We start from the raw sequence: 19716 nt of genomic DNA, 5'->3' as shown, positions 1-19716 counted from the left end.
ACATCCCTGACAATGACGAGCAGTGGGGTCATTCAATGCAGACTAACTCAGAACTAAGAAGAAGAAATAATGTGAAAACTAAATTCAAGGGACCTTGAAAATCTATAGCTCTTAGAATACGTTTTTATTTATGACATTTTATATGTGTATTCTGAGCCTCATCAGTTACTTATTACTTTTTTAAATCTTTATTATTGTAAAATAATTGCAACTTCTGTAGAGATACCCAATCCAATAAACCCTCTTTTTTTTTTGACTACATTTCACAGGAAGGATTATTTTCATTTTTTATTGTTTTAATGGGAATATGCAGATAAACATTGGATATATGAGATGTTAAATTACTCCTTGATCTTTTAACTTTTTTTTTTAAATAGCTTAACTTTTCTGACTTTTTACTGGCTATAATATTACACTCAGTGGTCTTATAGGCAGATAGTATGTTGACTTTAAGGTGTTCTATCTCAATTTGTATTGGAGTATTTCATGGTGCCACGTATATTTAACAAGGGCAGAGAGAGCAGAGTTTTGTTGCTAGTCATTCTGCATTTAAAAAAACAAAGATGAACAAAGAAGCAAGTTTTAAAACACAAAGGCTGAGATTTGAATGCATTAGCATAGACTGACAGAGAGGGAGGGTGAATGAGATCAGATAAACAAGACAAATAGGCAGATGAATCCCTGAGGGGAAAAGTGAAAGAAGTTAACATTGATTCGATTATTTTATCAAGTAATATCTGCATGTATATAAAGCTTTTAAAATGTTTCTTTGCAAGCTTGTATGTATGAATGGAAAATAAACAGGAAATCGGGTCAAGTCCATCTTTAATTTATACAATGCAAAAATTAGGTCAATGCTTGTATATAATATATATACAAATTATGCATACAATTCAATAATATATTAATTCTAATTAAATATACAGTAGAGTTCTTAAGAATGAAAGTGTAAATTCTCTTTACATTTTAGTTTGAAATCTGTCAGTTTGTGCATATGACCGGATATTCAAGCGTGTGGTGGTGATGGTCACTACATGACAAGAGATAGAAAAGATGCTACAGAGATTTGGTATTTGAAAGTGACGAGAAAAATAAATTTGCTGGAGAATCAAGATTGTACAGGTGTAGAACAAATAAATAAATAAATGAGATGGTGTGAGTTAAGTGATTGGATTCTCACTGTTGCCTGTAAAAACAATGTGTGCCGAGTTTTACAGTTTTATGTTTCCGTGTCTTCACAGAAGCACTTCCTCGTGCAGATTTATTTGACAGGTTTACAAAGGTCGATTTACAACTGCCTACTTTGGAATTATTCGTAAACATCCCTTTACAAGAAACAGTGACATTGTGTTGGCTGAATTAAAATGTTCTCACCCAAATGATGCCAATATCAATTTGTGCTTGTGCATCAACATCTAATCAATGGCGAGGACTTAGGGATTGAAAGAGGGATGCAGATGACTTGTTCTGCTCTTGTTTATTTTGTGGCGGTGGATTTCACTGTGTCGCCAGGTGGCTGTCGGCAATTAACACCTCAAGTGCCTTCTGGTTTGCCACAGTGAAATCCTTTCTGAGTGCAATCTGTTGCATAAACAACAGAGTAAGTGGAAGACAAAATCAATTTCTAAGCTCCCCTCAACAGCGACACAGGCCGTCCTTCTGACAACAAGACTGGGTTTACTGATGCTGCCCCAGCTGAAGGCCCCTCACCTAACACACCCATGTGACAAATGTTGTATCATCTCGTAGCAGAGCGAAAAAGTTTTCTGCAGCACATTCTGACTGCTAATTCAATCAGCAGTGTTCTTGGCCGACTTGCTGAGGTATTTCTACAGCAGAATATGAACTATTCTACACTGGACAGATTCTGAGTGTGTTGACACTTTACTTAGTTAGATAAACTTTGTCAAAATGTATATCAATATTTTGAGATACCAAATGGCTGTCCCAAAAATATGATATAAGGGGGCACAGATAAGCTAATACAGTAGATTCAAAATATCCTCTTTCTTCACGTCACAAAGGGGCCCATGAAATTTATGTTTAATTGGCCACATAGAAATACGGCTACAACAATGATTATTAGGGGGCCGGACTGTAATTGCATTTATAACACCCGGAGGCTTTAAACAATGCATATTCCATTTCCCCACCAATTAACACAACACTGTCTTTACTATCAAAAGTTAGTAAGTTCCTGGTATTCGTCAGTGTAAAATTCATAAAGCATGATTGATTCAAGCAAAGGTAAGTGGACGCACTTAACTGCTATTTTTCCCCATCCACTGGCTTGTAGACAGCCATTCAAACTTTTGATTGCTGCATTTCTATACAAATTCAGCCCACTGGATGTTAAGTCCTGCCCACTGGTTTTGATGGATGACCGTGAAAGATTTGAGAAAACAAGCCTTAAAGCATTAAAAGTGTGACAGCAGGTTTAGATGGCACACGGTCTGCCAATCCAAATGCCATTTTATAATTGATTTCACAATCAACATGAGAGGGTCATGCTTGTTAATTGAGTTTTCATTTTAACTTTGACAAAAGGTGAAAGACGGGTATCAATGCTACATTTTCAATTTTTACAATACTCATTTAAACATTGATTCTGATGTTATCCTTCTTCAATATTTAAATTAAAAACTGCTCAAGGTGAAAACATCTTACTTCCACCTCATTTTTCTGTACAAGGAGGTAAGAAGACAGAATGGGGAGCATTATTATTACGACAATAAGCCCGCACTAGATTAAATAGCAGAGCTGGATTGGTGTCTGTGTAAAAGGGAGAGCCTGCATGACGGGACTGATGCTGACTTTGTTCTGTTAAACATAACCCCTCTAATTCCAGAATGCCGGCACACGATCTAACAACGTGCACTGGGGGCAGCTTTTTAAACTTGGTTCAATGTGGAAAAGGAAAAAAAAAAAAAACGTGGGACCCTCAGTCTTCAGAACTGATTTACAACTTTGAAAGCTCGACACACACATTAATTTAAATAGGACCACTCTGTTGTCGCAACAGGATTTCCATAAAACACTGGGTCATCCAGCAAAGACGTTGAACCAGGCTCATCTTTCCCTTCAATGTAATGCTGTGTAATCTGGTCAGACAACACAATACATCATACAGCCCTAGACAAATTATTTTGTAAGTTGTTGTATTTCCTCTGCTACCTGGCAACTATTAACACAAGAAGACAAAACTGCTGTCAGTGTGATAAACTCTCTAGAGATGTTAAATCCTGTCATAAAGTATAAGTGTGTTTTGGCAGCTGATGATGAAACTTCCTGGTCTCACTCAGTACCTGAAGCCAAACACCCCTACCACCCCCTGCATCTTTTTTTAATTGTGGAGCTGTTTTTGGTCTCAACACCCACTTGGTCAGAACTACGGAAAGCTTGTTCTTGCCGCGCTCCCAAAAATACTCTGTTCAACTCTGAGCACTCCTCCACAACGCTGCAGCCAAAATGATTCTTCTGTACCTGCACTCCTTTAGCGCTGGGTATTTCACATACAGGAACCGCTCATTACACACAAGCCTGGACTCATGCCATATTTTTCCCTGTGCTGCTTTTAACTTGAGCTTTAAACTTCTTTTGATCACTAACATCTCTTAAGTCAACCATAAATGATTAATACCGTATAAATTCAATTAATTAAACGTCAAGCAGGTTATGATTTGCCTTGGCTTGTTTTATCTTTACTTGCTTCTACGTTCTTTAGGGGGGACTTGCTAATAAAAGCAAGTCCTATGTAAAAGTACAAATTGGAAAGCTAGTCATTATAAAGTTAAATATATGGCATCAACTAAAATGCTATAGAGCAGGTTACATCCTCCAAAGAATTCAATCTATCAGCATCTTTTACCTGCCCTACTTATTTACACTGTCACAGACTGTTTGGTTATACAGTGTTTGTATTCCTCAATAGCTCAATAAAGAAGACTGGTCTTTCTCTTCTCTCTGCCATGTTGTTGCCGCTGCCTTTAAGCGATGTACAAAATCACGTAATGATTGTTGAGAGTGCTGTAGGAAGCTTTATAAATAACTCAAGTACTACTGTGAAGTTAAGAGTATTTTTAGTCCTAATCAAACTTTCACAGAGATTCCTGGGAGTGATTTTTAAGATGTCTGATAAATGCAGGCCCTGGCAGCTGATATACGATGCCATTAAAAAGGAGCAACATCCCCATACCTGCAAGCCGCCATTTATTTTTATGGGTAGTTTCAGGTTTACCTCTGTTGAATTAGAGGAGCTGGTGTTGTCAGACAAAGAAGGTCCAGTGTGTCACTGTTTTGGTATGAGGACATAAATTTAAATTGGCTCGGTTTTAAGCCACCCCCCTCCCCCTCCCCTCAAAAATGTGTTTTGCTTATTGTTACTGCGGCTGGATGTTTGACCTTCACTGTGCAGAATGGCTTATGTGCAGAGTTTGTTATTACTTTCATCTGCTGAGCGGGAAACGTTCTCTATCCTTACCTAAGGCTCTCAGTTTCATGTGTTTGTGTGACAACTAATCTGGAAGCTACAGAGAGGTATTGCATGTAGAAATGCAGAAAATGTTTTTCTAAATTGACAAGATTATTATCTAAAAAGTCTGATTAAAGTGTTCATGAGAAAACAAAAAAAAATCTGCTCTTTTTTTTCTGAATTGACAAGATAGCCTAAAAATCCCTAGAGAAGCTCTCATTTAGCCGACTTTGAGAGTGTTGAAGGACAAACTATGTAGTTTGATCCAGTTTTATTGAAAAGAGCAGATTTTCTTTTCTCAAGTGAATGCATTATGCTTTAGTAGGAAGCCAGTCACAGTCCAATATTTTGCATGAAAAAGTGTGATGTGGGAACTTGAAACCTCCAGTGCACTTTCACTAAAAATGGACTCTTCAGTGATGAAGAAAAATCCTGTATCCAGCAGGGTAACTTTTTAAAATTTGAAATTAGTTATTGATATTTTTATTATAGGGAGAAGATGTAGATGTAATTTCCAAAAATTCTAACCTGTTACTTGAACTCTTTGTGGAAAAGCTTTATCAGACACTAATTACTCAAAGCAGGTTGTACATATGGTCTTAAACCATATCAGAATAGATTCATTTTATATTTCATACTCATTTCAATTCTCAGCGCTTTAGTTATTACAGATAAATAGTAATATATCATCAAGTGCTTCTCAGAATGTATCCTGGGAAATGTGTAAGTAGCAGATGCTTCAGCCAAGTACAGATGACTCTAATCATCACTTTGAGCACAGACAGAAGAGAAACTGAAAGTCTGCTCACTAATTCATCTGCATCATTTGTGTTGACAAGACATCAGCCTGATATCTGCAGACAGCTGTTAGCCAGAGTTAGCTCCCTGACAGGGACAGACTGAATAAAGAAGAATGCAACACACTCTTCACCTGCACAGCTTCACATCCCAGAGATAATATCTCCTCAACAAACACAGACAGAGCTCAGGCAGTGTGCAGGCTTTTCTCAGTCAATCCCTTTCAGTGATGTGATCTCTACATTGGCTACAAGATGGTCGAAATCAGTTTTTCATCCTGAGTCACAACATACCTGTTAACTGTGGCAAGTCCACATAGACTGTAATTATTAATTATTTATAGAGGGCTACAGGTATGAGTCTTAAACCACAGTTTGTGATAGTTAGGTACCTTCGTTCCAAAGTCAAGGGATTATGTAAAACATTATATAATGTTTATTATAAAACATGCACAATGGTGTACATGTTTTATTTCATTAATATTAATTATAATAATAATTACAACAGACATCAGCTGTTTTAAAGTGTTAACATGTCTTTATAAAAGCTGTTGCCAAAAAAATGTCTCAATGAGATGAAGGAGATTGTCAGGAACATTAAAAGTCATCAGGCCAAACAGGACAATTGATCTACTCACAATTCGTCGGCCTCTTTATGTTTATACTCATGCTCTTCCAAAATATTATTGAATTCCTTAGAGGTAATTTAATTGAGGAACAGGCAAGCATGCCAAATTGAATTTCAAGTTTGAGATGTAATGGGGGTTACACTGAAGTATTGCAGCCATGGTGTAGGTTGTTTATATTGGGCTTTTACTTCTGTGATTGTATTTAGGATTTAAACATCAAAGAAGTAGTGTTCATTTGTAAAGATCATCTTTTGAAGGAAAGTACCATGGAGTTTTGTTCATCACACAAATTATTTTCTGCAATTATCCAAAAACCACTTAAATCCCACGACCTTTTTACCAAGGGAACTGCTGGGAGGAAAACGTCCAGGTTGGCCGAACGAATTACTGGCTCAAACAGCCACATATCATCTACATATCTTTTTACCTTAATATAAAATGTGTGTGCATATTGTAATAACTCAATTTCCACCATGAAGATATTTACATTTACTGTCAACATATAATAATAAATGCAGATTTACAGAACAAGGTGCAAATGCGAAGACTGTAAGAATTGATATTGGGTCATCCAAATAAGGGCAAAACCTTTTTTCAAAACATTGGAACATTATGTCTACACATGACATTACTGTGCAAGAGAGTTTGATGTAAAGTTGGATGTTGCCAAAGGGATGTCAACTTGTGTTGATGGGGACTACAGTGATGAGACAAGACTGACAATGGGGCAATGAGGGGGCAGAGCAGCCTGCTAAGTTAGTTAAATTGTGGTGTACTCTTTCAATCTTCTCTATAAAAACGGGCAAAACGACATAATGTCTGTTAAATGACCCAAGTAGAAATAAACAGCTTGTGCTAGCATGGTGTTGAATTTGATTGTGTTGCAAAAGTGTACTCACTGTTGGGCGTCTGGGGTAAAGTATCTGTAATCATAGCCTCTGATTCTATAGAAGGAACAAAATTGAGAAAAATCACTTGGGTTAAAATAACAATCGAAATAGATTAAATACATTTTCTGGAGAAAACAGGACATGAATGACTCAAATAGAGGAAGTGATTGATATTACCACAATAATGTCTAGAGAATAAATAGAGCGAGCAGACATTTATTATTACATATACATAAAACCTATGGTATCTTACCTCTGTGTGCCCGGACGTGTGTCTGGAAGCAGTTGTAATACTTGTACTTCTTCCCGCATACCCCACATACATATGAACCTGCACGAGAATTCAAAACAGTGTCATAAAAACAAGGCGACAGTATTATCAGGAGGATATACCTGTACATACAGCATATTCAACTAATATAAAATGTAAGATCTTAGTTCTGTCTCGTTTTCGAAGTAATCCTCATGAGAGTATCTACTGTCCCTCTAAGTCAGTTCTCTAAGGAATAACAAAATATAAACAACAGTCAGTTAATGTTCTTTGTCTTAAGTATCATATTGCACCCAATATCCATGTTTTCTGAATTAAACTCCATCCTTAACATTAAAATTAACTCAGATTCCTCTGAAACGCTTGCACAGCTTTTAATGCCTGGAAACTCCTATAAAATCTGGATTAAATACTTGTAAGTGACAATATCTATACTCAAGATACCAGTTAATTAGGTACACAAAGCTACATTTAATGCAGTTTAAGTACTAATGTTTAGTTTTAGAGTGATTTTAATTCAACTTTATGATCATTTTGGAAGCTGTTGAATTATTCTGAAGTATAATGAGCTTCTAACATTTTATTATATTATTTATATTAATGAAGATACACTAAATATTAGAAGCATTAAAAGTTTCTTGGAGGTATGATTCACAGCAGGATTGTTGGACGGCATTAGCTTTGGCAAGATAGTGGCAACCGAATATGCAAACAGTACATGTATTTGCACACACACATACACAGTGTATATTCATTCAAATGATTTCAGGGGGGAATTTGCTTAGTCAGTGTTGTTATATTAACAATATTCATTACCATTATCATGGGCTTAACTTCTTTCAATCAAATTCAAACAAAAGAATTTGAATTACCGCCCTGAGGTTGTTTACCTCCACCAACCAGTGCAGTTTCAGTTTACACATGTTTTTTTTCTCCACACATGAGGTCAACGTGACCTTTAAACTTTAACCACTGTGACCTTCTCCACTGAAATTTAATCAGTTCATCTTTGAGTCCAGGCAACAAACTCTGAAATCTGAAGAAATTCCCTAAAGGTGAACCTGATAGATCATGTTCAAGAGGCCAGAAAACAGGTTTTGGGAGGCCACCGTGACCTTTGACCATCCGGATCTAATCAGTTAATCTGTGACTCTAAGTGAACATTTGTACCAAATTTGAAAGGAATCTCTCGACGCATACCTATGATCTTGCACTCCCAAAGAAAAAAAGGGGTTTGTGAGGTCAGGGTGACCTTTAACCACCAAAATCTTATCAGGTCATCCAGGTCAACCCTGAATGTTTGTAGGAAATTTGAAGAGACTCCCCCGAGGCATTCTTGAGATATTAAAGAATAGGAAAGACAACAAACAGACAGAAAACCCGAAAACATAACGCTTCCAGCCACTGGCCATAAGAAACATTTTCTCATTTAGCCCCAATGATGCAGTCGCTAGCCATGCACTTAATCTTGGTTTCATTCCTCAGGTTTTTAGATACCTGGCAGATTTGAGCTGCCACCTCTCTCTATAAAAGAGATTAAGGATATGTATTTTGTGCTCACAGGATTGGAAAATTACATTTAAAAAATTCAACAGCAACAACAAGCTGTCAACTGTTTTCACAGAGGGCAGGTGATTGTTTGCTAAAGGAGATGCTGCTGCTGATCTTTTTTCAAATGTCATTTTAAAATGCTGTGCAGCCTGTTTTGATGGTCAGGAAGCAAGGCCAGGGTCAAGAGAGACCAGGCACGGCTGCAGTCAACATACATATATTCACACACCTATGCATGAGTCTGTGCTCTTCGTTGGAGGAGGAGTACCAAGGGCAAACATACCCTCGGTAGGAGCTCTACGTGATCCGCCTCCACTTCCTCCTCCATCATTTCCTCCAATAACAACACAGATCTCCGCAGGATTGGCATCGCCAACTTTCCCGTTGCTCGTCTCGGAGATCCCGGGCTCTTTCTTAACTGTGACGGGTCCTGGACTCGTAGTCTTGGTGGCTGAGGCTAAGGTTGGTGAGGGGCCATCTGTGGCTGCGCTCCCACTGTCCGCCTTCTCCTTCCCAGGATTGGGTGCCTCTTGTGCACTCATGACTCTGCCTCCTCTGAGCCTGTGCTTCTGTGTGAGGAACAAACAGAAGAAAAAACTTAAATTTATGGTAATTTAACAGTATCAGCTCTACCAGGTAAACAATATACCAGCTTTGATTTGAGTGAAGTACCAAAGAGCAAACTGGAAAGAATAAACAACAATCTGCATCAGACAGGTTAAAGTAAAACTCCAAACACCTCTCTTTTTCTAGGGACGTGTGAGCTCAAAAGGGACAGGACACATCTGATACTGTAATTTTCAGGACAGAGAAAAACCTGACACAATTATGTGCTGTTAGCAGTGAAGAACAGAGTGGCTCCAATGTTCATAAAAGTGACCCTTGATGACATAAATTCCACAGCTTTGTGGCACCCAAATGCTCTAATTTCAGAAATATCCAAATTACACAACTTGCCACTTCAGCACAGGGCTATAAAAGGCCTTGTCAAGAGACTGTGCTCAAAATGCAACCAAGCAAAACAGAGTTATGCCAGAATGAGTGATATTATGGAAAGAGGCAAAATTGGTCTTCTATTAATAGCAAACCAATACAGCAACAAGAAGCCTTTTCATAGCCCTGATACACCTTTCTTTGGATGCGACACACAACCATCATGCCTCAGTAAACAGGGACGTGAAGTGGATAATGTCGAGACAAAACATTTTTGGTGTTCAGTTTAAATAGCTCGCGTTCAGTGGTAGAAAAATGAAATGATGAGGATATCAACTAAATCGTACAATATATGCAACACCTAATGGGTCTTGAGCAAGGTTGTGCAAGTGTTTTGATGATTTTCCTGATACCCTTTATCCATTTGTTTGGAACAAATAGTTTTTTCAGATGTAAAAGGTAGATTTCATGTTCAATTAAATTATGTTTGCCATAACAATAATCAGCATATTTCATGAGAATTTAGTCCAGCTGTATATCTTGTCACGAGCACCATTGTTGGACAGGGAAGGAATTTGACATGCTGGCCTCCTGGAAAGGTCACAGGATCATCTGGGGCCAAATCATCCAGGCAAACATCCATTATAATGGCAAACACTGACATTTAAGTTTTAAATCTGAGTATTTTCATTTGAACTTTTCCACTGTGGTCACTTTCCATTTTCAGTACCCTTAAGGAGGATTTAATTTTAAACATTTAGTTGTTAATTTCTAAAAGTATACATTTATTTATTCAGGGACAAAGTGTCTGGTTTCACGAGTGGCATAAGGTGCACAACATCTTTGTGCACCCGTGTCATTTCATCCACACTATCCGGAAAGTGTAGAACAAGCAGGGTTTACATTCACAGGTTATCTGGTGTCAAGCACTTTAACACTGTTTAAGAAAATACTGTTGACGAAGAGTAATCTCCCACAACTTCCCTATAATAAATGAGCCGGCTGCTGCTCAATGATACCAACTGACTTAAAACCCAGGTTCAGTGTTTTAATCAGATGACAACATGAAACCACAGATATTTAATCTCTAGACCTATATCTCCCACACAGTTCTTTCTTCACTGACATAAGCCATTGATAATTAAAGATAAGACTCTGCACTAAAACTATATTATCATTATTATCAAATTCTATTTGCAAAACAACAGAAAATGAAAATACTTAGGCTGGACTGTACTGTTAAAAGTTTGGTGGAAAAATTATGGATGCATAATTATTTTTATCTAAAGCGTGGAAAAAGAGGAACGCCTTGAAATTGTGACACTTGTGTTGTCACACTAAAAAGGTACATTGCTATAATAAGAGAATGTATGAACCAGATTTTTAACCTCATTTGGCTGCAAGAATTCCCACAGAAATCTTCTGGGTCAGCAAAGTCTCCCATTTATTGTCTACGCTGCAGTGTCAAAGTTTACATCTCAGTGGCATCATAAATTTTATAGTCAGTTCTACATTTTGTAGGTTTAGGAGTGAACAGTCATGTGGAACATGTGAACTGCTGAAATTGTTGGCATTCCCTCTAAGTCCCCTGTTCAATGATTCCTCAAATTTTGCTGCAGAGAGGAAGGATGAATAGGAGAGTTAAGGCAAGAAAAACCTTTTAAATGATTTCTCTCTATCGGTACACAGTGCTTTGATTGTAAATATTTAACACACCTGAAACTAAGCTTTGCTGGTTTGTATATCACTAGAAATGTCTCTTGACATTGCTCCTTACAAGGCTTGTTGCAGTGAGCAGTATCACCATTGGTGTACAGTGTTTATTACTACACTGTGAACACTCATTCTTCACTATGAAAATAAAGTGATACCCACAAAAATAAATAATCACCTGCAAGTGAGAGGAATTCCGTTTATTTTATGACTAATGAATTAAGAGATAAAGCAACAACATTATTGCAGTGAATAAATACAACTGCCTCTACATGTCAGTAGTTCTCTCTGCTCAATGTACATGGGAAAGTGCATGTTTTCATTTTGACCTACAGTATCTACCAGCTTAGCGACAGTATGTGTTTTAAAAATAACTGACTACGTTTTCACAATCTTCTTCATCCTCGCTGTGTGAAAAGTGTGTTTCAGGCTAAATTTAATAGCGAGTCACGAAAAATACAGTAAAAGCCAGGCTTCTCTGTCTCAGCACTTTTTTTCAAATTGTGGCCTAGGGGAAGCAATTTCAAGGTCAACATCACCGGCATTTGGCAGTGTTCTGGCAGAACTTACACTGGTATGAAAATTTTCTACCGTGACAAGTGTAATCCCTCACACATACAAAAAGCAATGTGTCATCAGAGCTCTGTCTGTCTGTTTGTGTGTGTGATTGAGTAAAAGCCTTCTGTCAGCTCAAATTCTACAAATGAATGAGGACAGCACAAATAAAGTGACTCTTAGCTTTGATGTATTTATCATTTGGATGTAAATTATTAACACTAAGGAAAATTCATTGATCGTGTCACTTATAATGGGATTTAAACCATTTGAATGAGTCTGTCAAAGCTTTTGAATAAAGGTAATATCACAAATCAAACTTAACATCACTGTTAGGATCTGAACATGATACCAATCAGCAACTGGTTTCTTTAAACATTTTATGACATCGGTGAGCCAATGGTGTTAATAAACTGTTCCTCTGTTTTCCAACATAAGAAGAATAAAAGACGTAAGCAACGGCTTATAAAGCAAACTACATTCCTCTGCAGTGAATCTCATTTTTTAAATGATTGATTACTTCTCATTGTCATTACCAGAGTGGCACTTAGTAGTGCGCATACCTCCGCCAATCTCCTTATGAAACCACATTTAAATTCATTAGATCCAGATTTTTATTTGGATCTGCACCAAATTGCACACACTCATAAATATCAGTGCCCTAAACATGCCTGATTTTTTTTTTTCATCAAGCTTCATGAATTATTCTGTAAGAATTCAAGTAAAATGTTGAAAAACATCTTGCAATGTAAAATAAAGTGGAATAAAAACCTGCACCCCCCCAATCTGGATCCACACCAAAATTTAATGGGGTCATGCTCCACTCCTCCACAAACATTTTATGGAAATCAGTTGAGTGGTGTTTGTGCTATCCTGCTAACTAACAAACTAGCCCAGAAAAAAACATCACCTATTTGGTAGTAGATGTACTCATGTAATTCAAATTTTTTTTACTTCTGATTACACTTCTACTTCACCTAACTTTTCATTTAAAAGTCTAACATTTTGTTTGGCTTCATTACATTTGACAGTATTTAGTTATTCAACAGCTCAGGATTTTACATCAAAAAACAATAATCTATTGTGAAGATCAAACCTGTGTAAAGGCCCCTTGCCATGTTTAACCCACTAAACTCCTCACATGGTTTCAATTTAATAATTCTTTGAGCCACAGAGGTAATTGTTTCACAGACGAAAGGGAAAGATTAGAGAAAAGTAAAAAAATAAAAAATAACTAAAACAGATTTGAGCAATAGAACTTAGTTTTTTCTTCTCTTCTTTCCCATTAATCATCTACTGAGCCCTCAGGCTTATCTGGTGACACTTGAGGAGGGACCTGACCCAGAGGTTGCAAATCACTGGACATAGCTTTTGCAACTCAGCCAGATGCAACAGTCAAACACAGGAACAGGATATTAGCAGCATTTGCTCATAACATGCTAATAAAGGACCCCAGAGCTCACTAAGCACCAGCAGTGTGTTCCCATTCCCACATGGACACACTACCACAGTGGTCAACAGGGCCATGTTGAGCACATGTGGAGCTGGGGGGGGGACATGAGATGCCTGCGACAGCTGGACGAAGGAGATTGAGCAGTGAGATCAATGGTGGAGTGACAATGCTTTGCTTCCGCCCTTTTTATGAGCGTTTTGGAAACTTGCTTATATTGATTGTCTCCTGATTGATTGGAGTTTCCGTAGTGTGGGGGGGGGGGAAACAAATGCATCTAATTTCCTGCTTGAACACAAAGTCAAGAAACTTGTTAACTCGAACTGTAATCAAATCAAATAATGGCAGCGACACATGCTTGTCAGAATTAGATTCATTTGTCATCCATGTAAGATTTCCTGTGCAACATTTTGAATGCATAACCTGACTATATGAAATGCATGTTGTTTTCTCTTTCCTCTAATTAAAGTCAAAATGCAAAATTAGCCATCTGGCCTTCTGTTCTTTCATAGTCTGAGTCTTCTGATATACTGTAACCTGCAGCAGCATGACAGAACAGAAATCTAAACCAGGTGCACATGTCCTTGATGTTCCTCACATATAAAGCACAACCTAAAACAACTAAAACAAAAGGCCAGCGGAGGAGATAAACACTAACACAAGAGCAGGAAATATACTTAAATTAAATAATCAACTGTTATTTGCATATCAAAGATCTATAGATAGTATCAGAGTAACAGGCATTAAAGTAAGCAGGCATATGTTGCATTGTGATTTATGCCAGTTTAAGTAGTTTTCTTTTTGTGATTTGGCCCAGCTGTGTTTTGAAATGTCAATGCATGCATATTAACAATATTATATCGTTGCACTAAGGGTTACAGAATAAGGAGGTTAGGCATACAAGGAAAATATCTCTAGGACGTACCTCTGTTAAGAATTCAGTTCTTAGTCGAGGTACTTAAAATAATTGGCCTATATTTGGGCAGTACTGTATCTGCCTTTGCACAATAATGAAGCAAATCAATCACTGTGCTCGGTTAAAGCAACAAAAAAAAAAAAGGAAGAAAAAAATAGTGCGCTTCTAACTTCGAGGAGATTTTCTTACTTTGAATTGTATCTTACTTTGCCAAAAATCACTGTGCTCTGCATGTTAAGCAGACTGGAATAGAGATTCCAAATATAAAATACAAATTTGTTTAAGGCTCAGGAAAATGTTTCCACTCCGGAGGGATTAAAAATAGGAATCAGCTAAAAATGGGGGATGAAGGGGGTCACTTCAATCACTGCTTTCACTGCATGTTTATATTATCCAGAGCAGTCAGTGACTGGGAGCAAGGGTTGACCAAAAACCTGTTTCACACTAAATGTTTTGCCTGCTTTTCCGTTTCTTTAATCAAAAGCACATTTTCCTGTCCTCTGTAATAAATGCCTTCCAAGATGGTGTATGACCAATGATTTCAAAAAGCAATAATGCAGAGAAATGGATAAACCCCCCCTCACTCACTCACATGCACACACACACACCCAGGATGCTCTGGAAAAAGAAACTGTGTCGTCTAGTAAAATTCCATCAGCATACACTCAAAAACCGCCATAAAAACCTTTTCAATCTATATGTTAATGCCACGAATTAAAATTTAATAACATGAGATATTGAAAAGCAGACTTGAATTATAAAAAAATAAATCCTGAAAGATCAGGCCCCTAAAATTAGAAATTCAGGGCGGCATCCGGCCTGCTTCTAAACCCTTGTAGGCTGGGAGATTAAATTTTTGATGAAAATCAAAATTACACTGCACACTGACACAGGCGCAGCAAACCTGGCACTATTGTGATTTATGGATTCATTAAACCCGCGGGAGTTTCACCCCTCCCCTTTTCACTCAAAGAAATGAGATTTGCTTTGCTGAAAATTTGTATTTTCTGAAAAGCTATTCAGGCTCTGCTCTACCTTCAGAAAATGGTCAAGGAAAAAAAGAAGCTTCTGTGTACATAACCACTGCACGTAAACAGGCCTAATTTTCATTGCTGCAGCAATTGAACATCCCTATGCATTATTCATGAAACCAATAAGGTTCATTTTTACAAAGGGAGAGGCAGGCAAAATATGTGCAGAATGCACAGATTTTTTTTTTAATGCAGCAGACCCAACCCCTGAAAAGCCGTTCCCTAGAGACTCATTTAAGTGAAGCCATTTTCAGACATTTTCAACATGCCATTAAGAAAATAAAGGAACACAAAATGTTCACTATGTCTGAGAGGATGCACAAATCAGGAATCTGTAATTGTACAAAAAAGGGAATTGGCATGGCATCAAATACAGGAACTGTTAGTCGAACAGCCTTCACCCTGGAAGAAAAAACAAAACCTCTGTACTTGGTTGTTTAATTAGAGCAGCAACTGTGTTTCAACCACAGTAAACCAAGGACTGTGATATGATCCCTCACCATCTTGTGCTTATGGGAGCCTGGAGGGACAAGTTTCACCTCTCTATCCAAACTATTCGCTCCGAATATCCTCAGTGAAACAAAGCTTTTGTTCATGTAGCAACAAACCAGCATTCCTCTTACCTTACTTAAAATGAGAGCACTCCCAGAATGCAGTTCCTATTAACCAAATCAGGGTTTCTCATTGTAACAGTATAGCATGATCCCTAAGAGCTTTATAACTTATTACATGGTCCTTCAGGCATTCTGCATGTAAACATTCCCATCCCTTTGAGTGATCCAGCCCTATTAAACTCATGACACTGGTTGCCTATCTTCAGTTTTGTACTTTAACTGAACCTTCTGCATTTTGATTAGACTTTGCAAGCAAAGGTCAGAATTTACACTCACATTTTGCATAAGCAGACACAATTTCCACCAGCTCTTTAAATTTATACATATTTGAAGGTCAGCATTAAAATTACCCACAGCAAAAAATGGCCTTCACAGTTTCCCTTACATTAAAATAAAAAGCAAGCCATGCAAGATGGGAAACTGTTTGGCGTCTGCAGGATTAATATAAACAGTAGAGGCACTGGTTGTAATTGTTTTTCCTGCCCTCAAATTATGCTGACTTGGGTCTTTCTTCTTCCACTGCTGTTCAGTTCACTTTGGACAGTTATTTTCCGCTTACAGATTTCCAATCTCCACAAGTAAAAAAAGTCCAAATTGTTCCATGTTTACCAGGCAGTAAATTACATCTGTGCATAAATCATAGCACACACACACACACACACATATACACACACACACACACACACACACATCAGAGAAATGCAAACAAAGAGAAACAGCAAAATTACAGTTCATGATTGTGAGGACTGAGTGAACAGTTTAAATCTCTGTCCAGTATAATTATACGACAAGATTTTTTAATTAAAAAAAAATTTAAATCGCAAAATCATTTAAAACCAGAATATTAATTATGCAAAAAAGGGATCAGAATCAATTCACACAGTGCTTTGGATGCAGCCTCAAATGCTTCTTTTTAACATTAATCAGGATTGTGCACACACAGTGCATTCAAATGTAATGTTATTTAAGAAATTTAAGAATGATCGAACATGCAATTCAATAAAACAAACCTCAAAAACTAGTCACATTACAATTTTTTTCCCATTTCTCAAAATGACTGCCTACAGGTGGCGCCAACGACACCCAGATTTCCAATCCTCTATATTCCCTAAAAAAATATACAAAAGTCCAAATGTATTTTAGCCCGAACGACACTCTGGTGTTTATACTCGCCCGTAAACACCGAGCACCGAACCGTCAAATGCGACCGACAGCGGCCGCCTGCGGTGCGTGACTTTCGGGGGGGAGAAGCAACTCCGGCGAGGCTCAAATTTGCAGGAAAAAAATTTCACAAAACATGGCTGCAGGAGGTTTTTGTGTTTCAGATTGTTCCTCCCCTCATCGTCCTTCATGTTGCCACACTATCAGCCCCTGGTCGCCACCGCTCCGCGGCGACATGCCCGGTGGTTTCCGGCTAGTTAGCGATTAGCTAAAACTAACTAGCTGCCCACACGACTAGTCAGCAGTTTACACGGAAACTTCATTAAGGGGGGGGAAATTCATCCCGGAGATTAGGGCACATTTCGGGATTGGCTTCGCAGCCCCTGCACCTGGGTTTTTTTGGGGGGGGCAGGCAGCTCCTGGTTCATAGCGACAAGGAAAAACTTGAACATCCGGAAATTTCCTCAAATTTAGGATTTTTTTGTCCAAATGAGAAAAAAACCCCAGAGTGAAACGGTTTGACATTACCTCCAGAAACGATGCAGCTCATGCGAAAACAGCCTCCCCGCTCCAGAAGGCTTCCCTCCCGCGAACCAGAGGCGGCTGCTCAACTGCTTCCTCCGAGAGAGAAAAAAAAAAAAAAAATTGTGAATTAGTTATGAGAAATTCCAAAAAAATTTCCCACCACGACGGGTTTTTTTCTCTCTCCTCCTCCTCCTCGACACGCTGCGTTACATTTTAAGAAAAGAGTAATGGCGTAATGGGGCCGTGGATTTTAAGGTTTTCTTTACTCGGGCCGTGCGGAGCGGCTCGGTTCCTGCCGAGCACCGGGGGTTCCTGCCGAAGCACCGCGGGTTCGTGCTGCGGTTCCTCCTCCGGTGGAAAGTCTCGTCCGCCATATACAAGCGCAGATTCCGAAATTGCAGCGGCGACCTGTGTTTGAGCTTCATGAAAAAAAAAAAAGACAAAAAAGAAAAAGTCTGAGAATCAGACTGGAGGGGGAAAAAAGGGTTGGACGACTGCGGAGTTGCACGGGGAAAAAGAGGAGGCTGGAAAATACGCAGAGGGGGAAAGATTCCGATTGGAACCGATAACGTTATAATGACAGGTTTTACTGAATGTCTCCATTGTGCAAAAATGAGCTTTTGATTTGGAAAAGGGTCATTTAACGAGGTTGTGTCGTGTTCGGAGGCAATTTCAATGAGAAACGTTCTGCAGGTGTTTCCAGGTGTTTCCACTGGGAAGGAAAGTCACATATCTTTGTTCCAACGCCCTCCAGCGCTGTTGGTTCAGTGTGATGAGTTAAAACAAATGTTAAACTCGCCACTTCCTCCACAAGCTGTTTCCTCGTCACTGAATCCACTGACATTTCCGCTTTTCACCGCAGCACACACAAATAGTTCATTCGTCCAGGGCAAGTTTTGGTTGGCCAACAACTTTTAATTTCAAAACCCAGAATTAACTCAAAATTAACTTTCTCTCTTTTTTTCCCCTTTTGAAATAGTTTAGTTTGTGTTTATAATTATAAGTTTGCGTTCCAAGATATTCACTTTTATCTGAAATAATCAGCGTTCAAATACATTTAATGTGCAGATATAGGCTGTATATGAGAAGGTTGACCAGATAATACTTATATAGATAAACAATAAATATAATATAACAATAATATGAAATTAATAATCTTCTAATTATTATTATTATGATCAATAGTATTATCTTCCATCCTCTTTTATAATATCATTCATTCAGTGTTGAGGAAAAAGGCAATCATGTGTTTCAAAGTGACCAACACAGTTCAGTCGTATAAAGAACTGATCAAATTCACCAATTGTCAAATTCATAACTTAATTAATCATATATTTATCTAAATTTATCTATATAATCTAAAAATGTGAAATACATGAATTCAATGTTATTCTATTTCCTACCTCCCCAAATAGATGTACTGCTTTTTTTCATTTTTGGTGGTTTTACAGTTTTTTGTATTGCTTTTATTTGACAAACGTTTTTCCTGGAAATAAAAACTAAACCTTGATCCCACAGTCTCACAGTGACTGTAAGAGTGAAAACAAAACCAAACGTGAACGTAAAAAATGAAACGTGAATGTAAAAAACAGAAGTGAAAAATGAAAGTGCAAACACAAAGCAGTCTAAATTACACAACAAACTATGTAATGATGTGATCCATGTGAATTTGCCTGCTCTATGACCTCTTCAGCAGTCCCCAGGAGAAGTATACATGAGACCATTTTAAAGTCAAACTAAAATATGGTACAGCTACAAATCCTGCTCTTTAAAAACTGAGTGTCCTTACATGACAAGTTCTGAGGGAGGTCAGCAGGGACTCTTTACTTCTTTACTGCCATGTGGCATTACAGCCTCTGGTCTCAAACATGGTTTTGTAGTGGATATCAGTAAACATGCACATCAGCAGAAACGGCATCTCTGCCATGAGGAGGCAGCATCAGGCTGATCCTTCTCTGAGGCAGGCCCCGGGGGGTCTGCTGGGGGTAGGGGGTCAAATGGATGCAGGAAAATACAGAGGAATTCTGAGGTAGAAGAAACTTGCTGTGGTCTGCAAGAGAACTGCAACTTTCTTTTTCATTTCAAGACATCAATCCAAAACTTGAAACCGCAGCTACACAGGAATGGATGAAAAACAACAATGGTTCAGTGTCCGAGTCTGAGTCCAGACCTCATCCTATCAAGAATTTGTGGCCTGTTCTTGGAAACG

The 19716-nt window shown here is 38.1% G+C and overlaps 1 protein-coding gene across 12 annotated transcripts in view; it reads right to left on the bottom strand.

Annotated features, from left to right (window-relative positions):
- Nucleotides 1-17959, bottom strand: part of znf618 (zinc finger protein 618) — a 32628-nt gene extending 14669 nt beyond the window's left edge. For 8 of the 12 annotated variants that reach the window (XM_035184155.2, XM_035184160.2, XM_035184161.2 and 5 more), the window contains exons 1-4: nt 17511-17958; nt 8839-9178; nt 7041-7118; nt 6797-6841 (exon numbers count right to left, since the gene is read on the bottom strand). In XM_035184155.2, coding sequence (XP_035040046.1) covers nt 6797-6841; nt 7041-7118; nt 8839-9151 — 436 coding nt within the window. In that variant the 5' untranslated portion in view covers nt 9152-9178; nt 17511-17958. Of the gene's footprint in view, nt 1-6796; nt 6842-7040; nt 7119-8838; nt 9179-17510 lie in introns of all 12 variants that reach the window. The other 4 variants (XM_035184159.2, XM_035184166.2, XM_035184156.2 and 1 more) reach the window with 3 other exon arrangements.
- Nucleotides 17960-19716: the final 1757 nt, after the last annotated feature.

The sequence above is a fragment of the Hippoglossus stenolepis genome, chromosome 18 (assembly GCF_022539355.2).
Source record: "Hippoglossus stenolepis isolate QCI-W04-F060 chromosome 18, HSTE1.2, whole genome shotgun sequence".
In the NCBI taxonomy this organism is placed as follows: domain Eukaryota; kingdom Metazoa; phylum Chordata; class Actinopteri; order Pleuronectiformes; family Pleuronectidae; genus Hippoglossus; species Hippoglossus stenolepis.
This window is presented reverse-complemented; position numbering and strand designations above follow the sequence as displayed.